Here is an 18,895-nt window from a genome sequence, read left to right on the forward strand (position 1 = left end):
GATTTGCTTTTGCTGCATCTCATACATTTTGGTATAGTGTGTTTCCATTTTTGTTTATCTCAAGATACTTTTTATTTCCTCCCTTTTTTCTTCATTTATTGGTTGTTCAAGAGATTGTTGTTTAGTTTCCATGTATTTGTGATTTCTTTTTTTTTTTTTCCTAGTTTCCTTCTTGTTATTGATTTGTAGTTTCATACTAAGGTAGAGAAGATTCTTGGTATGATTTCGGACTTCTTGAATTTGTTTTGTGGCCTAACATACAGTCCTAGAAAATGTTCCATGTGTGTGTGAGAGTAATGGGTATTCTGTAATGGGTATTCTGTTGTTTTTGATAGAATATTCTGTATGTGGCTGTTAGGTTCATTGAGTCTATAATGTTGTTCAAATCCACTGTTTCTATTGGATGATCTATTCATAATTGGGAGATGGGTATACAATACTATTACTGTATTCCTGTTTATTTCTCCTTTTAGCTATGTTAGCTTTTGCTTTATATGTTTGGGTGCTCTGATGTTGGGTACATAAATATTTACAATTGTTCTATCATCTTGGTGGATTGACCCCTTTATCATTATATAATGACCTTCATTGTCTCTTTTTTACCCTTTTTTGGTTTAATGTCTATTTTGTCCGATACAAGTATAGCTGTCCCTGTTTTGTTGTTGTTGTTGTTGTTACTATTTGTTTGAAATATCTTTTTAAGTGCCTTCACTCTCAATCTATGTGTGTCTAAAAGGCTAAGTCTTTTGTAGGTAGCATATCATTGTGTCTTTTTAAAAAATCCATTCAGCCATTCTGTGACTTTTGGAGAATTTAAACCATTTGTATTTAAAGTAATTATTGAGAGGTATGAAATTACTGTTACCATTTTATTTTCTGGCTGGCTTGTAGATCCATTGTGACTTTTATCCCCCCTGCTGTATTGTTTTTGCTTTTGATGTCTTGTGGTATCAGTATGCTTTGACTTTATCATGTTCTTTTGTGTAATTACCACAGGTTTTTCCACTGTGGTTACCATTAGGCTTACATAAAATATCTTAAAATTGTAAAACCTTATTTTAAACTGCTAACAATTTACCTTCAATAGAATTCCAAAACTTTACATTTTTATTTATCCTCTCACGTTTTAGGTTTGATGTTCTAATTTACATATTTTTTACATTGTGTAACTAATAAAGGTTAAGGTAGATATGGATATTTAACTTTTCAACTAGACTTGTAAGTTATGCACCACCAGTATTATCTTACAGAATCTAACTTTGAATATATATTTACCTTTACCAGGGAATTTTACACTCCATTCTTTTTTTTTTTTTTTTTTAAAGATTTTATTTATTTATTTGAGACAGAGAGAATGAGAGAGAGAGAGAGAGCACATGAGAGGGGGGAGGGTCAGAGGGAGAAGCAGGCTCCCTGCTGAGCAGGGAGCCCGATGCGGGACTCGATCCAGGGACTCCATCCAGGGACTCCAGGATCATGACCTGAGCCGAAGGCAGTCGCTTAACCAACTGAGCCACCCAGGCGCCCTACACTCCATTCTTACGGTTTAACCTTTTTACTTCTAGTCAGAGAACTCCTTTTAGCATTTCTTGTAAAGCAGGTCTCATTGTCCTAAATTCCCTCAGCTTTTGTTTGTTTGGGAAAGCCTTTTTCTCTCCTTTATCTCTGAAGGACAGCTTTGCTTGGTATAGAATTCTTGGTTCAGAATTTTTTTCTTTTAATATTTTCTTTTAATATTTTCAGTATATCATTCCATTCTTTCCTGGCCTGCAACATTTTTGTTGAGAAATCTGCTGATACGGGGTTCCCTTTTATGTAATTTCTCTTTTCTCTTGCTGCTTTTAAAATTTTCTTTGTCTTTAACTTTTGACTGATTTTGATTAATTCTAATCTTGGAGGGGTGGCGCCTGGGTGGCTCAGTCATTAAACGTCTGCCTTTGGCGCAGGTCATGATCCCAGGGTCCTAGGATCGAGCCCCGCATTGGGCTCCCTGCTTCGTGGGGAGTCTGCTTCTCCCTCTCCCACTCCCCCTACTTGTGTTCCCTCTCTCGCTGTATCTCTGTATGTCAAATAAATAAAATCTTTAAAAAAAAATTATAATCTTGGTTTAACCCTATTTGGATTCAACCTATTTGGGATGTTTTGGGGCCTCATGGAGCTGGATGTCCATCTCTCCCCTCAGGTTTGGGCAATTTTCAGTCATTATTGCTTTAAATATACCTTCTGTCTCTTTCTTTCTCTTCTGGAATTCTCATAATATGGATATTATTTATTTTGATTGTGTCCCATAAGACCCATAGGCTTTCATCACTTTTTTCATTCTTTTTTTTTAAGATTTTATTTATTTGATATTTATTTGAGAGAGAGCAAGTGCAAGAGTGTGCATGTGTGAGCACGAGCAGGGGGCGCGGCAGGCAGAGGGAGAAGCAGGCTCCCCGTGGAGCAGGGAGCCCAATGTGGGACTTGATCCCAGGACCCTGGGATCATGACCTGAGCCGAAGGCAGCCGCTTAACCGACTGAGCCACCCAGGTACCCTCTTTTTTCTTTTTTACTCCACTGACTGGATAATTTCAAATGTCCTGTCTTCTAAATCAAGGATTCTTCTGTGTGGTCAAGTTTGCTTTTGAAGCTTTCTATTGAATTATTCATTTTAATCTTTGTATTTTTCAGCTTTAGGATTTGCCTTTGGTTCTTTTATTTTCTATTTCTTGAACTACTCATTTTATTCACATGCAGTTTTTGTTATTTTATTTGTTGTCCATGTTTTTGTAGTTCACTAGATTTTCAGTAGACTTAAAAGAAATAATTTGAATTTTTTTTAAGATTTATTTATTTTAGGGAGGGGGGAGAGAGAGAGAGAGAGAGAGAGAATGCGCGAGTGGGAGGGGCAGAGGGAGAGGGAGAGAGAATCTCAAGCAGACTCCACACTGAGTGTGGAGCCCAATGTGGGGCTCGATCCCATGACCCTGAGATCCTCACCTGAGCTGAAACCAAGAGTCAGATGCTAACTTGACTGTCCCACCCAGGTGCTCCAAACTATTTTGAATTATTATCTGTTGATTCATGTATCTCTGCTCCTTTAGGGTCAGTGATTGGAGCTTTACTGTTTTCCTTTGGTGGCTTCATGTTCCAGATTTGCTTTGGCAGAGACATTTCTTCACCATTCTGATCTGTTTGGGTTTCTGGGCGTGTCTGACTGTAATGTCTTTGGATAGGTGAGGCTTTCAGTCATGGTCTGTTTTTGGACAAGGCCACTGCCCAAGCTCAAAGGTTGGGGCGGGTGTGTTCTTGGCTGAGAACTGTTGGCTAGTACTGCTGGCTGTTTCCCCTGCCTAAGTGAGGCTATAGGATGTTATCTGGGTTCTCCAGTCAGGCTTACTAGGTGGTTGGGATTGGGTAATATACTCAGCAGTGGGTGGGGCTATGAATTAGCTTCTCTGCATCGCTCGGGAAGTAAGATGGGTCTGAGGGCCTGCATAGTTTGTTTTTTGGGGATCCAAATCAGACAAGACTGCACTGAATTTGCTGACCAGACAGAGCCCCTGGTTTTGCTCAGCAGACAGCAAAGTCCATGTTCTGTGCTTAAGGCCTCTGTAAAGAGTGCTGTTTGATGGGCTATGTAGCTTCCTGTGTACTCTGGTTAGGTTCTCTGTTCAGGTGGGTTGAAGGCTGTATTCAGCAAATGGCCGAGCTACAGATTGGTTTCCCTGCCCAGCTAAGCAAGAAAACTAGTTCTAAGGCTGGAAAGACCCTTTGTGGTCTTGACTCTAGGCATGCAGCCCCCTAATTTCCCTGGCCTAATGGGGCCCCTGGCTTTGCTTTGGAGACCATGAACCCTGCCTGTTGGACTCTCTGCTTCAGTGTTGCTGGGCTACATAGCTTTGCCTGTGTTCTGGCCAGGCTTTCTGTTTGGGTGGGTCTGGAAGCTTCATTCAGTTGTGGACAGGGCTATGATTAGCTCTTCACAGGATGGGAGGGCCAGATCCAAGCAGTTTTCAAGAATTTCCAAGTATGAGGCTTTGTGGTTGGGAGGGATCAGGAGCTATACTCAGGCAGTGGGCAAGGTTATGAATTAGCTCATCTATCGGATCCTAGCAGAGTAGCTGGCTTCAAGGCCAGCGAGGCTCTTCCTGCTTGAGCAGGGCCAGGAGCTACACTTAGTAGGGGTGAGGATAAGACTTCACTCCTCTGCCTACAGGGGCCTGTGGGGGTGGGGAATGGTGGGGTCAGCATACAGGCTTCATGGCTCTTGATTTAAGGTGCCAAATCAGGCAGACCTGTGCTCCTGTTTTGGCTCTGCACTGTGGAGCCCTGGTCAGACTTCGCTCCTGTTTTGGCTCTGCAGCTCAGCAGAGGTGCTGGTTGGGACATCTGTCTGGGTACTGTAAGAAATTGGTCTGCCAAGCCTTGAGTGCTGCTTGTTGCAAGCCCCTTCCCCTTTCTTCGTCACACTCAGATTACCAGGAGTCAGTGCTTGCAAATTCTCTTGAAATCCTCGTGGTATGAGACCAGAGTGGGGGTTCCCAAGAAGGAACCCACAGTGCTGGGGAGGCTAGATCTTCGTGCTGGGTTCTCTTTTCCTACTAGAGGAACTGTAGGCTCTGGGGAGACCTCTTGATGTGTGTTTCAGTGGTCTGGGGAAGGGACAGTGCAGTCAGCATGTAACCACTTTTCTTACCGTTCTAATGTTGTCCATCTTGGTCTCAGGTACAGGAGGATGCTTTAGCCTCACCCCCACTTTCTAGGTGGGGTCTCATCCATGAATAGTTGTTAGTTTTCCTTGTGATGAGAAGCAAAGTCAGGAATGACCTATGTCTCCATGTTGGTGATGTCACTCTTGTACGATCCTTTTTTTGTTTAAAGGTTTTATTTGTCAGAGAGCGAGCGAGTGAGAGAGCGCACAAGCTGGGGGAGCAGCAGGCAGAGGGAGAAGCAGGCTCCTCGCTGAGCAAGGAGCTGGATGCAGGACTCAATCCCAGGACCCTGGGATCATGACCTGAATTGAAGGCAGATGCTTAACTGACTGAGCCACCCAGGCCTCCCTTGTATGATCCTTCTAATGTATTTTTGAATTTGGTTTGCTAATATCTTGTTGAGGAATTTTGTATTTTCATCTGAGATATTGATGCATAATTTTCTTGTATTCTTGTCTGGTTTCAGTATCAGGGTGATGCTGGCCTTGTAAAATGAGTTTAGAAGTGTTCCATCCTCTTCTATTTTTTGGAAGAGTTTGAGGAAGATTGCTGCTACTTTTAAGTGTTTGGTAGAATTTACCAATGAAATTATTTTGGCCTGGACTTTTGTCTATTGGGAGGTTTTTGATTACTGATTCAGTCTCTTTACCGGTCTGTTCATGGTCTGTTCAAATTTTCTACTCTTCATACAGTCCTTGTAGGTTGTATGTTCTAGGAATTGAACCATTTCTTTTAGGTTGTTCAATTTGTTGGCTTATTATTGTTTATAATAGCCTCTTATGATCCTTTGTATTTCTGTGGTATCAGTTGTAATGTCCCCTCTTTCATTTCTCATTTTGAGTCCATGCTCTTTCTTTTACTGAGTCTAGCTAAAGGTAGCCTATTTTGTTTATCTTTTCAAAAAACCGGCTTTTAGTTTAATTGATACATTACATTGGTTTTTTGTTTGTTTGTATATCATTTATTTCTGCTCTGGTCTTTATTTTTTTCTACTAATGGGCTTGATTTGTTCTTTTTTTTTTTCCTAGTTCCTTGTGGTGTAAAGTTTATTTGACATCTTTCTTATTTCTTAATGTAGGCATTTATTGCTATGAACTTCCCTCTTAGAACTGCTTTCACTGTATTTTTAAGTCTTGGCATGTTATATTTCCAATTTCATATGTTTGAAGGTATTTTTTTGATTTCTCTGAATTCTAATGTGGTCTGTTGGTTGTTCAGTAGCATGTTTAATTTCCACTTTTGGGAATTTTCTAATTTTCTTCTTGTAATTGATTTCTAGTTTCATAGCATACGATTTCAGTCTTTTGAAATTTATTAAGACTTGTTTTGTGGCCTAGCCTGTAACCTGTTCTGAAGAATGTTTCATGTGTTCTTTAGTAGAATGTCTATTCTGTTGCTTTAGGATGGAATGTTCTGTATATGTCTGTTAAGTCCATTTGGTCTAATGTGTCATTTAAGGCCAATGTTTTCTGATTGATTTTTCTCTCTGGATGATCTATCCATTGATGAAAGTGAGGTATTAAAGTCCCCAGTCATTAATGTATTGCTGACTTTTTCTCCCTCCAGGTCTGTTAATATTTGCTTTATATGTTTAGATGCTCCGGTGTTTTGTGTAGAAATATTTACAAATGTTTTATCTTCTTGTTTTTTTTTTTTTTAAGATTTTATTTATTTATTTGACAGAGAGAGACACAGTGAGAGAGGGAACACAAGCAGGGGGAGTGGGAGAGGGAGAAGCAGACTCCCCGCTGAGCAGGGAGCCTGATGCGGGGCTCGATTCCAGGACCCTGGGATCATTACCTGAGCTGAAGGCAGACCTTAATCGACTGAGCCACCCAGGCGCCCCTATCTTCTTGTTTGATATACCCCTTTTTCATTATATAATCTTTTTTTTTTTTTTTTAAAGATTTTATTTATTTATTTGAGAGAGAGAGAATGAGAGAGAGCACATGAGAGGGGATAGGGTCAGAGGGCAAAGCAGACTCCCTGCCGAGCAGGGAGCCCGATGCGGGACTCGATCCAGGGACTCCAGGATCATGACCTGAGCCGAAGGCAGTCGCTTAACCAACTGAGCCACCCAGGCGCCCCTATATAATCTTTTTTGTCTCTTATTAGTTTTTGTCTTAAAGTCTAATTTGTCTAATATAAGTATAGCTACTCTAGCTTTCTTTTTGTTTTCGTTAGCTTGGAATATCTTTTTCTATTCCTGCACTGTGTGTGTGTGTTCTTACATCTGAAGTGAGTTTCTTGTGGACACTCTATAGATGGGATTTTTTTTTTTTTTTGAATTCATTCCGCCATTCTGTCTTTTTTAAAAATTTTTTATTGTTATGTTAATCCCCATACATTACATCATTAGTTTTAGATATAGTGTTCCATGATTCATTGTTTGTGCATAACACCCAGTGCTCCATGCAGAACGTGCCCTCCTCACTACCCATCACCAGGCTAACCCATCCTCCCACCCCCCTCCCCTCTAGAACCCTCAGTTCCACCATTCTGTCTTTTGGTCAGAGAATTTAATCCATTTATATGTAAAGTAATTATTGATACCTGCTGGTATTTTGTTAATTGTTTTCTGGCTGTTTTGTAATTCCTTTCTTTTTCTCTTCCTCTCTTCCTTTGTGATTTGATGATTTTCTGTAGTGTTATGCTTAGATTCCTTTATCTTTTTTTCTGTCTACTATAGGTTTTTGCTCTGAGGTTTACATAAAATGATTTATAGTTTCAGTTAAAAATAACTTAAGTTTGGGGGCCCCTGGTGGCTCAGTTAAGTGTCTGCCTTTGGCTCAGGTCATGATCCCAGAGTCCCTTCTCTGTGGGGAGTCTGCTTCTCCCTCTGACCCTCCCCTCTCTCATGCTCTCTCTCACTCTCTCTCAAATAAAATCTTTAAAAAAAATTAAAAAATAAAAAGTTTGAATACATTCTAAAGCTATAATATTTACTCCCTGCTGCCCCCATGTTTTATGGCTTTGATGTCACAGTTTATATTTTTTTTTTTTTTAAAGATTTTATTTATTTGTTTGACAGAGAGAGACAGTCAGAGAGGGAACACAAGCAGGGGGAGTGGGAGAGGGAGAAGCAATTCGGTGATCCCAGCACACCAGGATCATGACCTGAGCTGAAGGCAGACGCTCAATGACTGAGCCACCCAGGAGCCCCACAATTTACATTTTTATCTTGTGTATTTATTATAGTTATAGGTGCTTTATTCCTTTTGTCTTTTAACCTTCCTAATAATTTATAAGTGATTAACCCACCATCTTTACAACATCAGATTATTCTGAGTTCCATATATTCACTCTTACCAGTGAAATTTATACTTTCATATGTTTTCCTGTTACTAGTTAGTACCCTTTAATTCCCACTTAAAGAGTCTCTTTAACATTTTTTGTAAAGTCAGTCTAGTGGTAGTGAATTCCTTTTAGCTTTTGCTTGCCTGGAAAAGTTTATTTCTCCAGTTCCGAAGAACAACTTTGCCATGTAGAATATTCTTGGTTGGCAGTTTTTTTTTAAAAAAAACAATGTTATTTACCTAAGTAATCTCTACCCTCAACAGGGCACCTTGTTGGCAGTTTTTACTTTCAGCACTTTGATAGTGAGAACCTGCTAACATCAGCTCTGCTGGCCACCTGAGCCAGGCGATCAAGGGTCATCCCCTGGGTGGCAGCCACAAAAAAATCAGGGCACCTGACATGGGCACAAGCTTCTTCCTGGGAGACACTGGTGGTCTGAAGTACACTGGGGAGGGTGTGAAGATAGCACCTGCCCTCCAGGGTTTCTGTAGGGGATTGTAGTCAGCCCTTAGATGTGTGTTTAATTAGACTCTTGTCCCAGAGTCTAAAGCTATAAAGTAATTGGCTTCTTTCCCCACTGTGCCCTGGGGTGTCGCCAGTGAAGAACTCTTTACCCATGAGCGTAAGCCCCACTGACCACCAGAGTCAGGTGGTCAAGAATTGTTCCCTGAGTGGCAGCACCAACACTGGGGTGCCAGGTGGGTGCACAAGCTCCTTTCCAGTGGACCCTGGTGACCAGGATGCAGGCAGAGGGAGAAGGCAAAGGTGGCACCTCCTGCCTCCGTCTTTGGTGAGTGTATCAGTAGGCCCCTATGTGTGTTCAATCAGATGCCTGCCCTTTAGGTGGATGCTTTAAGATAAGCCTCATATACAGAAATACTGGTCGCTTTCCTGCCTCTGTGCTGTGTTCTGGGGTGGGTGAGTCTGTAGGCGTGGGCCCTTTAAGAACTGTTTCTCAGTTTGCTATAGCTTTGTGGGTCTCAGGGATGCAAGCCCTGTTTGTTTTCAAAGCTGGATGTTTTGGGGGCTCACCTCTCAAGTGCAGGTCTTAAAAATTGAGGTGCCAGATGTGGGCTTCAAACCCTTCTCCTCAGTGAGAAGCTCAGGGTTGTTAGTTTGCTTCTGATTGTGGGTCTCTGTGCTGGGGGCTGGCATTTTTGATGAGATTGTGTCTAGGCTTTTCCTTATGTGTTTTGATGTGGGTTTTTCTTGTTCACCTGTTGTGAAGGAGTGGGTCAACTAGTTTTGGGGTTTCTTTTGGTAGAAACTGTTACATATGTGGTTGTAGATTTGTTGTGTCTGTGGGAAGAGATGAGCTCAGGAGAGCTCAGGATGAGCGTGGAGCCTGCTTCTCCCTCTCCTTCTGCCTTCCACTCCCCCTGCTTGTGCTCTCTGTCAAATAAATAAATAAAATCTTAAAAAAATAATTTTCTAGATAATTCTTTTATTTTTTTAAGATTTTATTTATTAGAGCAAGAGAGCGGGGGGGGGGGGGGCAAAGGCAGAGGGAGAAGCAGTCTGCACTGAGCAGGGAGCCCAGGACCCCAAGATCATGACCTGAGCTGAAGGCAGATGCTTAACTGACTGAGCCACCCAGGCACCCTCTAAATAATTAATATTTGAAATAATTTTCTAAATTTTCTTTTTTTTTGAAGCACCTTCTATTTATTTATTTGACAGCGCACAAGAGAGCGCACAAGCAGGGCGAGCAGCAGAGGGACAGGGAGAGGGAGAAGAGAAGCAGGCTCCCCGCTGAGCAGGGAGCCTGACATGGGGCTCGATCCCAGGACCCTGGGATCATGACCTGAGCCGAAGGCAGACGCTTAACCGACTGAGTCACCCAGGCTCCCCTAAATAGTTTTCTAAATAATTCCTTGTAGTGAGCAGTTACTATTTGCCATTTTTGCCCACCCAGCATCTATTACTTATTTTCCTTGGGGAAACACTTGTCCTCACCTTGGACTACCTGTTTCTGGCTCGAGGGATGGTCATGTGATACAGGCTTGGTCAATCCAATGACTCTTATTCTTTGCCCATAATGTCTGGTTCAGTGATGGATATTTGCCTGAATCGAGGCTGGTCAGAAGCTGTGACTCTGCTGGGCTGTGTCTTGGAATTATCGGAAAAGAGAAGCCCTTTTCTCCTGGACTTGAAATTAGTAGTATGTATTGCTTTCATTTGAGCAGTGGCTGAGAGTCACTTTGCCAACTCCTCAGGAAGGCCTTCTTGAGGATGAAGCCCATGCAGAAGAAAGCCAAGCATACACGAGAGACCCAGAACCCGTAGGACCAGAGATGCATCTTTGCATCTCTGTCTGATGCAGTGAGAACTATCTTAGATTTTTCCAATGACTTGAGCCAACATACTCCTTTTGTGGCTTAAGTTAATTTGAATTGCTTTTTGCCACTTGTAATCTTCAGAGCTTTATGTCAAGTACTGCCATCCTTGATTTTTAGAAGGGGAAACTGAATCTCACAGTGATATTGCCAAAGTCAAACAGCTGGATAGGGGAGAGGATGTGGAGCTCTTTAGGGCCAGTGGAGCTGAGCCAGATGGAGGCCTGCTCACTTATCACTCAGACCTTCCCCCCATCCTACTTTCATGGCTTGCCTCACCTCTACCACCCCTGCAAACATGGACATGTACAAGGTCTATTTACAGAGTTCTAGTCAGGTGCTGAGAGCCTCTCCTATCCCTGCAGCAATTTCTAAGATCACTGTGAGTGAGCAAGTTTACTCTGATGAGTTAATCCTGCCATCATTACTGGGAGTTGGCCCAACATCTCTTGCCCCATCTTAGAGCTTGGGCTGCTTAAGCCTTTTGACCTATACTTTATTCACTCACCTCTGACATTCCACAGCCACAGCCACAGTCCTCATGTCTTGATTTGATAACTTTCTCACTGGTCTTCCTGCTGGGGCCTACCTGAGGGCTAGAGTTCCAGGAAATAGAAACAACATTTTTATTGATCCTATTACTTATTTTTCTGCCAGTAGCAGGTCCAAAGATGAATGCCCCCCGCTCCACCATATTTTATATGTGTCACCTAAGCGTAATAAGTGCATGATCCATTGTTCTGCACCCATTTGCCATGCCTGGGTAGTAGGCGCAGAGTAGCAAAGGAAGGATGATGGTGGCACCTCATTGCCAGAAATGTCTCGGTCCATTTCCCATCAATAATTGTGTTCTAAATACAAGTATAGACCGCCACCCTGCCATGTATTCTCACCAAGGGACCCAGCTCCCCTGAGGAGGCCATTATTTGTTACCTATTGAGCACTTTCACCCCCTTCTTCCTTTGTAAATGATTCCGTTCAGGTCTTATAGGAAGGATCTGATTAGTCCCAGATAGGATTTCTCAATCTTAAGACTACTGATCCCTTGGCGGGATAGTTCTCTGTTGTGGAGGCTGTCCTGCGCATTGTCGGGTGTTTAGCAGCATCCCTGGGCCTCCCACTAGATGCCAGGAGCTCCCCTGCCCTAGTCATACAATCAGAAGTGTCTTTAGACATTGCCAAATGTCTCCTTTGGTGGCAAAGTCTCTCCCAGTTGAGGAGCTCTGCAATTGACGAAAAAGGGAATTTGACAGGGATCATCAGAACTATAGGTCCCAAACCTGGGAGGAGGGGCTACTTGGTCTAAGCTTGGAAAGTGGAGGCTGTTGGTTCCTGGCCAGCAGCTTCTCCTGGCAGGGATGCCCAGGCAGCCTGGTATAGGATGTGTCAGCACAAAATCTACTCCCCCCCCTTCCATTTCAGATTCTTTCACGCTCACAGCTTTGAAGCTAATATTAAGGGCATCTTGATGGAGACTCAGTGCCCCCGGCCTATGTGGCCCTGTCTTGCTCAGGAAATACCAGGGGGAGAAGGAGTGACAGGCTGGGCCGTTTTCCAACACTTGGTGCATCTGCTGCCCACCATTATCTTGCTCCCAGTGGTGCTCTTCATTGAGATATAGGGCTATCTGCTGGGAAGCAAAAGTGACCTTCAGTCAGCTGGTGGTGGCCTCCAGACCCATGGCATTCTTCATTTAGAAGGGCCATGAACTCCCAAGGATGCCTCAGGGCTGGGAAGCTGAGGGGGGAGTTCTGCCCTCACCCTCGCCTGCAAGCCCACTCATCGTGCTCGCTTGCCCATGTCATCCCCTCTGGATTCCTAAGATGCTTGGGCTCTCTACCTCTCTCAGATGCCACCTGCATGGGGGCAGTTATCTAGTGAGTGCTGTGGGGTCAGGCTTCCTCCTTCCCATTTCTTGGTACTTCACCGCCCCCATGTCCCAGTTCTTCAGAGAAGCTTTCCTTGACTTCACCGTGGAAAGTACCCACCAGCTATTCGGTCATGTCACCTCTCTCTCTCTTTTTTTTAATTGACACTCAGAAGTTAAGTTCCAAAAGAACAAAGACTTTGTCTTGATCATCTTTGTGTTGTCCTCAATGCCTAGACCAGGACCTGGCACATAGTAAATGTTCAATAAATGCTTGGGAAGGAATGAATAAAAGATGGGGTTTAATTAACCAGGACCAATCTTCCTCCACATCTTACTAAGTGTTCTCTACCCCGAGTGGCTTCTTCCCCCATGATCCTTGGCACCCAGTCTGTGACCATACAAATCACACACCCTGCAGACCTCAAGCCTTGTGTTGGGCCTTCTCTCCCATGTCTCTCGGGAACTCTTGATCCTTTTTTTCCCCTCACTTCATGTTTCAAGAAACCAGTAGTTTTCACTGACTCCACACCAGACTTGTCCAAACCCCATGAATGGAGTAATCTTTGCCCCAGGGAGTGAAAGTCAGGAATAAAAATAAAACACACACCAGGGAGTAGGGCTGAGTTTATGGTATTCACAAGAACATTTGATAGCTCTCCTGTGACTCATTTTAATGATATCAGATAATGACAGTCTGTTGAATCAAAAAATGCACATTATTTATCCCATAATGGTGAAGTGGCACTGTAACACTTTTAAAAACCATCTTAGTTTTTTCTTAGAACCTCTTGTTGAGTTAGAGAAATAGGCTTTGCCAAATGCCCAATTCTGTCTTTGCTTGTTCTGGCTAGCTGGCATCTTGCACCCACTTTCCCCAGGCGTTTCCTTTGGCACAGTCTGATCCTGACTAGAACATAAGGGTAAGTGCCACCAAACCAGGCACTGCCCAGCTTCCCAGCCGTCTGAGTGCACTGTGGGGGAAGGGGGGATACTTTTCTGGCCACCTAGAAGGTATCATGGGGTCTGTCTCAACTTTCACTCTTCCTGGATGCTCACAGTGGAGTAGCAGGAAGAAAGATGTCCTGGGTAGACCCCTGGGTCTGTTCCTGCCTCTGGTGTTAATTTGTTGGATGACCTTGGTCTCTGGTTTAGACACTCCCTTTCTCTGATTCTCAGGTTTCTCCCTCACCAGGGATTCTCTCAGGTTCCTTCAGCTCTGATACCTGAGGCCCTGTGAGTTTTAGGGGCAGGTCCACTTAGGCTAGGGGCTTCTCCTCCCAGCAAAGGCGACGGGTGGCTGCTCGGCCACAGGGTTCAATCTGATGGTAGCTTTGTACCTGGTGGAAGGCGAGGTGAGCCATCACCCTCCTGGCTGCTCCTGGGCTCCGAAGGGTCATTCTGGGGGATGTCCCCTCTTTCTCTGGCCCTAGGAAATCTCCCTCTTTCCTTGCCCCTCTTTTCCTTGTCCCGTCCTCTTTCTGAAGCATCAGACTCAGGTTCCCTTCTGAAATTGAAAAGGCAAAGCCATCTTCTACATGGGCCTGTTGGCATGTCAGTCACGGCAACAACGATAGTCGTAACAGCTTACATTAAAGGTTGTTAGTTTACACTTTACAAAGAGCTTTTAAATACATCATCTCATCAGCCATTTTAGGGTCCCTTGGTTGAGTCAAAGGGGTTCTCCCTTCCTTCCCCTGAATCCTGCTCAGGGGGAACCGAGCCCAAGCCCCCTTTCACATATGCCGGTCCCCACACGCAAACATGGGACCCATACTTTGAAGCATGCAAGTTACCTGACTGAACTCTTCCTGCCCTGGAGGACTTTGTTTCTAGAATTTGGCTGTTGAAATAAGAGCGTTTTAATCTGCGTTTGTTAGAGAAACTTCCTTTTGGGGAGAATTTTCTTAATCTTGCATTAGGCATTTCATAAAGTCAGGGCTTCCAAAATTGAGGGGAAGGCTCAAAACCACCCTCAAGCCACATTAAGGACCTGGTCCTTTTGGCTGGGCCGGCTGATTGCAGCTGGGTTTGGCGGGGGGCGCAGGGCATGGTTGCAGAGGCAGGCCTTGGATTCTGTGGGGGAGGCCAAGGGAACGCTGGTAGCCTGGCAAGTCTTCCCAGAGGTCCGTGACCCTGGTTGCGCGGCTCTCAAGATGGTAGGCCGAGTGGGCTTCATGTTCTGTGGAGAGTGGCTAGCTGGGAGTGTTGACGGTAGAATAAGCCTAGGGTTTACCTGCGTGGGTGAGGTGGGCTGACGGCACGAGGGATGGGGAAGGGTATGGGACAGATCTCAGGAAGACCCCTTTCAGGAGAGAACTTCGGAGCTACCACAAAGACTTTTGGGACCTATCTGGAAATTGGCATTGTTTAGCGACAACAAACTCAAGTGAACAACTGGGAAGCCCCCAGAGCCATTTTGGATGGCAGAGCGCTCTCTCCTCTTCCAAGCCTGTGTCATCTTTGCCACCAGTTCTCTTCCTAAATCAGAGCTTGTCTTGCTATTCCCCTACTTAAAAACACTGCAGGGTCCCTGTGTTCTAGCCTGCCATACATGGCTCTTACTGGTTGAACCCTTGCCTTCATGTCTGCCCCCCTTGATTTCTGCTCCCCAATGTGCATCCCACACTCCTGCCACCCTGGACCTCTTGACTGTTCCCCATACTGGGTCTTTTCCCTGTTTCACTGCTTTTTAACAAGCCATTCCCTGGAAAGTTCAACTCCCTTTCTTACCCCTGCCCCGGCAAACTCCTATTCATCCCTGAAGACCCAGGATTGGAGATTTCCTAGTCTGGACAGTGACTTCCCTTGTTTATACTGCCATGAGGGGACTCCTATAATAAAGTTGTTGTCCCATGATTGTTTTTGCCCTGGACTGTAGGATCCTCAAAGGCAGATGTTTCCTTCCCATGAGGAGTAACTTCTGGAGTTAGGCAAACTGGGCCCAAATCCTGGCTCTATAATTTATTAGGCATCTGTTTTTGTGCAAGTTCCTTAACTCCTCTGTGCCTCAACTTTCTCAACTGTAAAATGGGTTACTAATGTCTTTACTACAGGGTGGTTTTGAGAATTAAATATGTGTGTGTATATATATATATAAATTAGAACGGTATCTGATGTATAATGTAAGTACTAAGTGAATCTATCTGTTAATATTAGAAACACATCCACCATAAGTACACTAAGTACCTGGAACATAATGTGTATTAGTACACACATTTTTAAGTAAACTCTTCCATTTTATTTCTCCCTCCTTTTCCCTCCTTCCTTCTCGTCATCCCGCTCTTCCTTATGTTCTTCCCTCCCTATCCCTTCTTTCCCTTCCTCCTTCCCTCCTTATTTCCCCCTTCCCTTGTGCTCTCCCATCTTCCTTTTCTGCCTCCTTCTTGATTCTTGGAATCTTTAGCCCACTGTTGGTCCTCACAGAACCACTAGGCTCCTCTGGGGAACCTCCATGCTGGAAGGTCCTCTGAGCCCCACATTTTCCTGCCTGACACTTCCACAGGGGAGGCTCCCAGGGGAAAGGAGGGATGAGTGAGAGACAAGGAGTTGGTGTGAGCAGCTGAGCCGCTGAGCCATCTGTACTAGGCTGAGGGGAGCTGAGAGACAGGCGCAAGTCTCCCTCAGGCAGGCTGCCTTTGCTCACATTCCCTGATATGTAACTCTGTCTAGAAGCTTTCTGGATACTGGGGAACAGAACAAGACTTGAACACAAGCAGGAAAAATAGTAAAGAACATCTACTTTCTTTTCCTGGTAGGGCTTGTCCTATGAACAACCTGAATCTCTTGCGTTTCTGCTCTTTAGAAAAGGCATCTAGAGCTTTGAGTCTTACTCTTCTACTTAATCAAAGATGTGGCTTAAGGCAAGATACAGAGTTTGAGAGAGGCGTGTTTCCTTGTCTGTGAAATGGGGCCATCTGGCTTTACCCTCCTTATGGGAGCAGGGATTGCACGGAGCATGGATTACATGGATAAAATCAGGTACAGTACAGATATGCGTTGGAAAGTGTTGCAGATGAGCAAGGCGTTGTGATGACAACTTATGAGGGTGGCCTGGAGGATCAGGTGGCAGAGGCTTGTTCGTCCTATAGCAAGATCCTCCCAGAACTTTCCAGAGTTGGACTTCTACCAGGGCTATGGGCAGGCTGGGTTCCTGGCCTTCCTCATCTCTGCAGCCCTGGCTGCCTGCTCTCCTAGTACTGCACTCCAGTGTGAAATGGGCTGGAGGGAAGAGGATGGGTCAGAACTTTGAGAGGAAGTGCCGGTGGTTGGGGCCTGAGGAGATGGCTTTGACCCTTCTTCCGTTGACTCACCTGGAGAGGGGCAGGGAAAGAGGAGGTGTTTTAAATGTGGCAAAGCAGGCTCAGATGAAGCCTGTGGCAGAGTTTCGAACAGCCCTGTAGTGGCAGGCAGGGCCAGCCCGGAGGGAAAAGAGGGGTCTGCAGTAGGTTCAGACCCCGCTGGCGGCCTGGGGCAGCTGGGGGCGGCGACTGTGAGGCGGACGCGGCGGGGCTGCAGCGGCTTTTCCTGCAAGGACGGGCTTCGGCAACCAGGACTTAAAAGCTGGGTGCTTTTAGGGAAGAGAAAAAGAGTCATTAAAAATAAGAAGAAACAAAGAAAAATCTTTTCCTTCTCTTCCTCTTATCATTCCTTTTCCTGAGCTCAGTAAGCAGGTCTTGGTTTCTGTTGACACGATACAGTTTCATCAACATAAAAACTTCCTTCTTCCTCCTCGGACAGGCTAGCACTTCTTTATTCTTACCCTTTTGTTTTAAAACATTTTTATTAGTCTTTTTTCTTAAAATTTTTAACAGCTGTTTATAAAAACGTGACAAATACACAAGACTTGGTAAAAATAACTCACTATATGGTACATATACTCAGACGGTGTGATATATTTATATAATAAAAGATGAAAATAGTCACTTTCCATAATAAAAATAAGTTCTATTTTTTGTTTATTTTACAATATACTTAATATTCTCTTCTTCTGCTTCCTCTCCAGCTTCTACTTCTTCACCTCGAATCTCGAGGGGGTCCCACATGGCTGTCCCAGCCCCACGAAGCTGGAGTCTGAGAGGTGGGGGGCAGGCGGGCCGACGGCCTTAGGAACACTGGCGGCAGCCACACTCGAGGTGTCTTTCCACCTCTTCCACGAACGAGGAGCCGTCGGTGCACTGGAAGACGTATTTCCGCCGCTTGCTGCGGGTGGGCTGGCAGCACTGGGGCCCACAGCCCCCACGACACTCCATGATGGGCACCCTGGAGGCCGTGGCACACGAGGCATAACCTTTCTGGCGGTGGATCACCTCTCGGACGACCTCCCCCCGGCACGGGTTCTCTGCAGAGGGCAGAAGAGGTAAGGTCAGGGCATGGGTGGTACAGATGATCAGCCAGGGTCCGTTCCTGGGCAGGCTGTTGGGAAACATTTGTGTGGCGTGAAGACCCTTTGTACTTCTTCATGCGTCCCTCCATCTGCCCGCCCACTAACCCATCCAGCGGTCCCACAAATACGGAGTGCCTTTCTGGGCCAGCCTCGCTGCTAGATCTATAACTAAGTCCTGAGCATTGCATGGGAACAAAAGCAGGCCCCGTCCTTTCCTTCAAGGAACTCAAACAGCACACTAGATGTGGCCAAGTACTAGGCTGTGGGCTAAATCCTGTCCCCAAATCTTGATTGTGCCACCTATACTTAGAAAACAAATTAAATGTCACCATTAAAAACCCAGGTGATCAATTAAATACTGGGATTCCTGGCTTTGCTGAAAACCAGAAGTGTCCAGTTTGGCCCAGTCCCCACTGGTATAGAGTTGAGATACTAATTCTATAATCCCCAAAGTGAATGTGTTTGTAAGGATAAACTGAGGTCGGGCTACACAGGAACAGAACAGGGCGAAGCGCCTGATGCAGCCCAGGGGTGTGTCTCTGGGACATGCTGCCTGAGAGGAGAGCTGAATGAGGAATTAATGAACGCTGATAGCTGCTTGAATCTTCCCTGTGACATTGGGAAGAAGGCTAGAGCAAGGCCCTGAGGAGAATGACGAGCTTAGATCCCCAGCCCTGCAGCCTGAAGGAAGACATTGGCCATCCTTGAGCCGGTTTCCTTGTCTGGAAAATGGTGACCCATTTCCCTGTTCTTCCTACTGCTTCACAGGTTACGAGCCTCAGAGAAGACTGAATGAGAAAGGGCTGAATGCATTTTAATGAATTATGGTAAGCATGATGTAATTTCTTTAGATTATGAGATTGTACACACAGGCACTCACTATCTTGTAACAATGTGGGGCAGGGGACAAGAGCCGATGTGGTAACGTGGTCACTGGGCAGTCTGGTGAAGGGAATGTGAGCGCTCTTTATCTTCTGACAAGTTTTCTGTTAAATCTCAAATTATTTCAAAATATATTACTTAATAAAAATTTTTAAAACCTGGTCAGTTTGGGTTGAGAACAGTATTTCAATGACATATAAATGTGAAAGTCCTTTAGAGACCGACAGGGTGGTCTGCCTAGGAATCTGGGCGCAGGGAGGAAGACCTCTCTGTTTCCATGCAGGGGAAAAAGCCCTCCAAGGGGAGGTAGATTTGAATTTTGATATAGTTCATTTTGAAATAGGCTCAAATACAGGAAAATAAAAACTGAACACACTACACGGGCCAAGGGCATGGAGGGGAGGAGGGGGGAGGAAGGAGGGCCTTGCTGCG

At 44.8% G+C, this 18,895-nt stretch overlaps 1 protein-coding gene and 1 long non-coding RNA gene across 2 annotated transcripts in view; one reads left to right on the forward strand and one right to left on the reverse strand.

Moving 5' to 3' along the window:
* Positions 1–18,628, forward strand: part of LOC144378828 (uncharacterized) — an 81,209-nt gene extending 62,581 nt beyond the window's left edge. Inside the window, exons 3-4 of the long non-coding RNA XR_013445609.1 lie at positions 17,201–17,554; positions 18,350–18,628. This is a non-coding gene — a long non-coding RNA (uncharacterized LOC144378828). The remainder of the gene's footprint in view (positions 1–17,200; positions 17,555–18,349) is intronic.
* The window catches only part of SLIT3 (slit guidance ligand 3), a 592,234-nt gene continuing 590,475 nt past the window's right edge, over positions 17,137–18,895 (reverse strand). The window contains exon 36 of the mRNA XM_036106743.2: positions 17,137–17,536. Coding sequence (XP_035962636.2) covers positions 17,301–17,536 — 236 coding nt within the window. The 3' untranslated portion in view covers positions 17,137–17,300. The remainder of the gene's footprint in view (positions 17,537–18,895) is intronic.

The sequence above is a fragment of the Halichoerus grypus genome, chromosome 2 (genome assembly GCF_964656455.1).
Source record: "Halichoerus grypus chromosome 2, mHalGry1.hap1.1, whole genome shotgun sequence".
Classification (NCBI taxonomy): Eukaryota; Metazoa; Chordata; class Mammalia; order Carnivora; family Phocidae; genus Halichoerus; species Halichoerus grypus.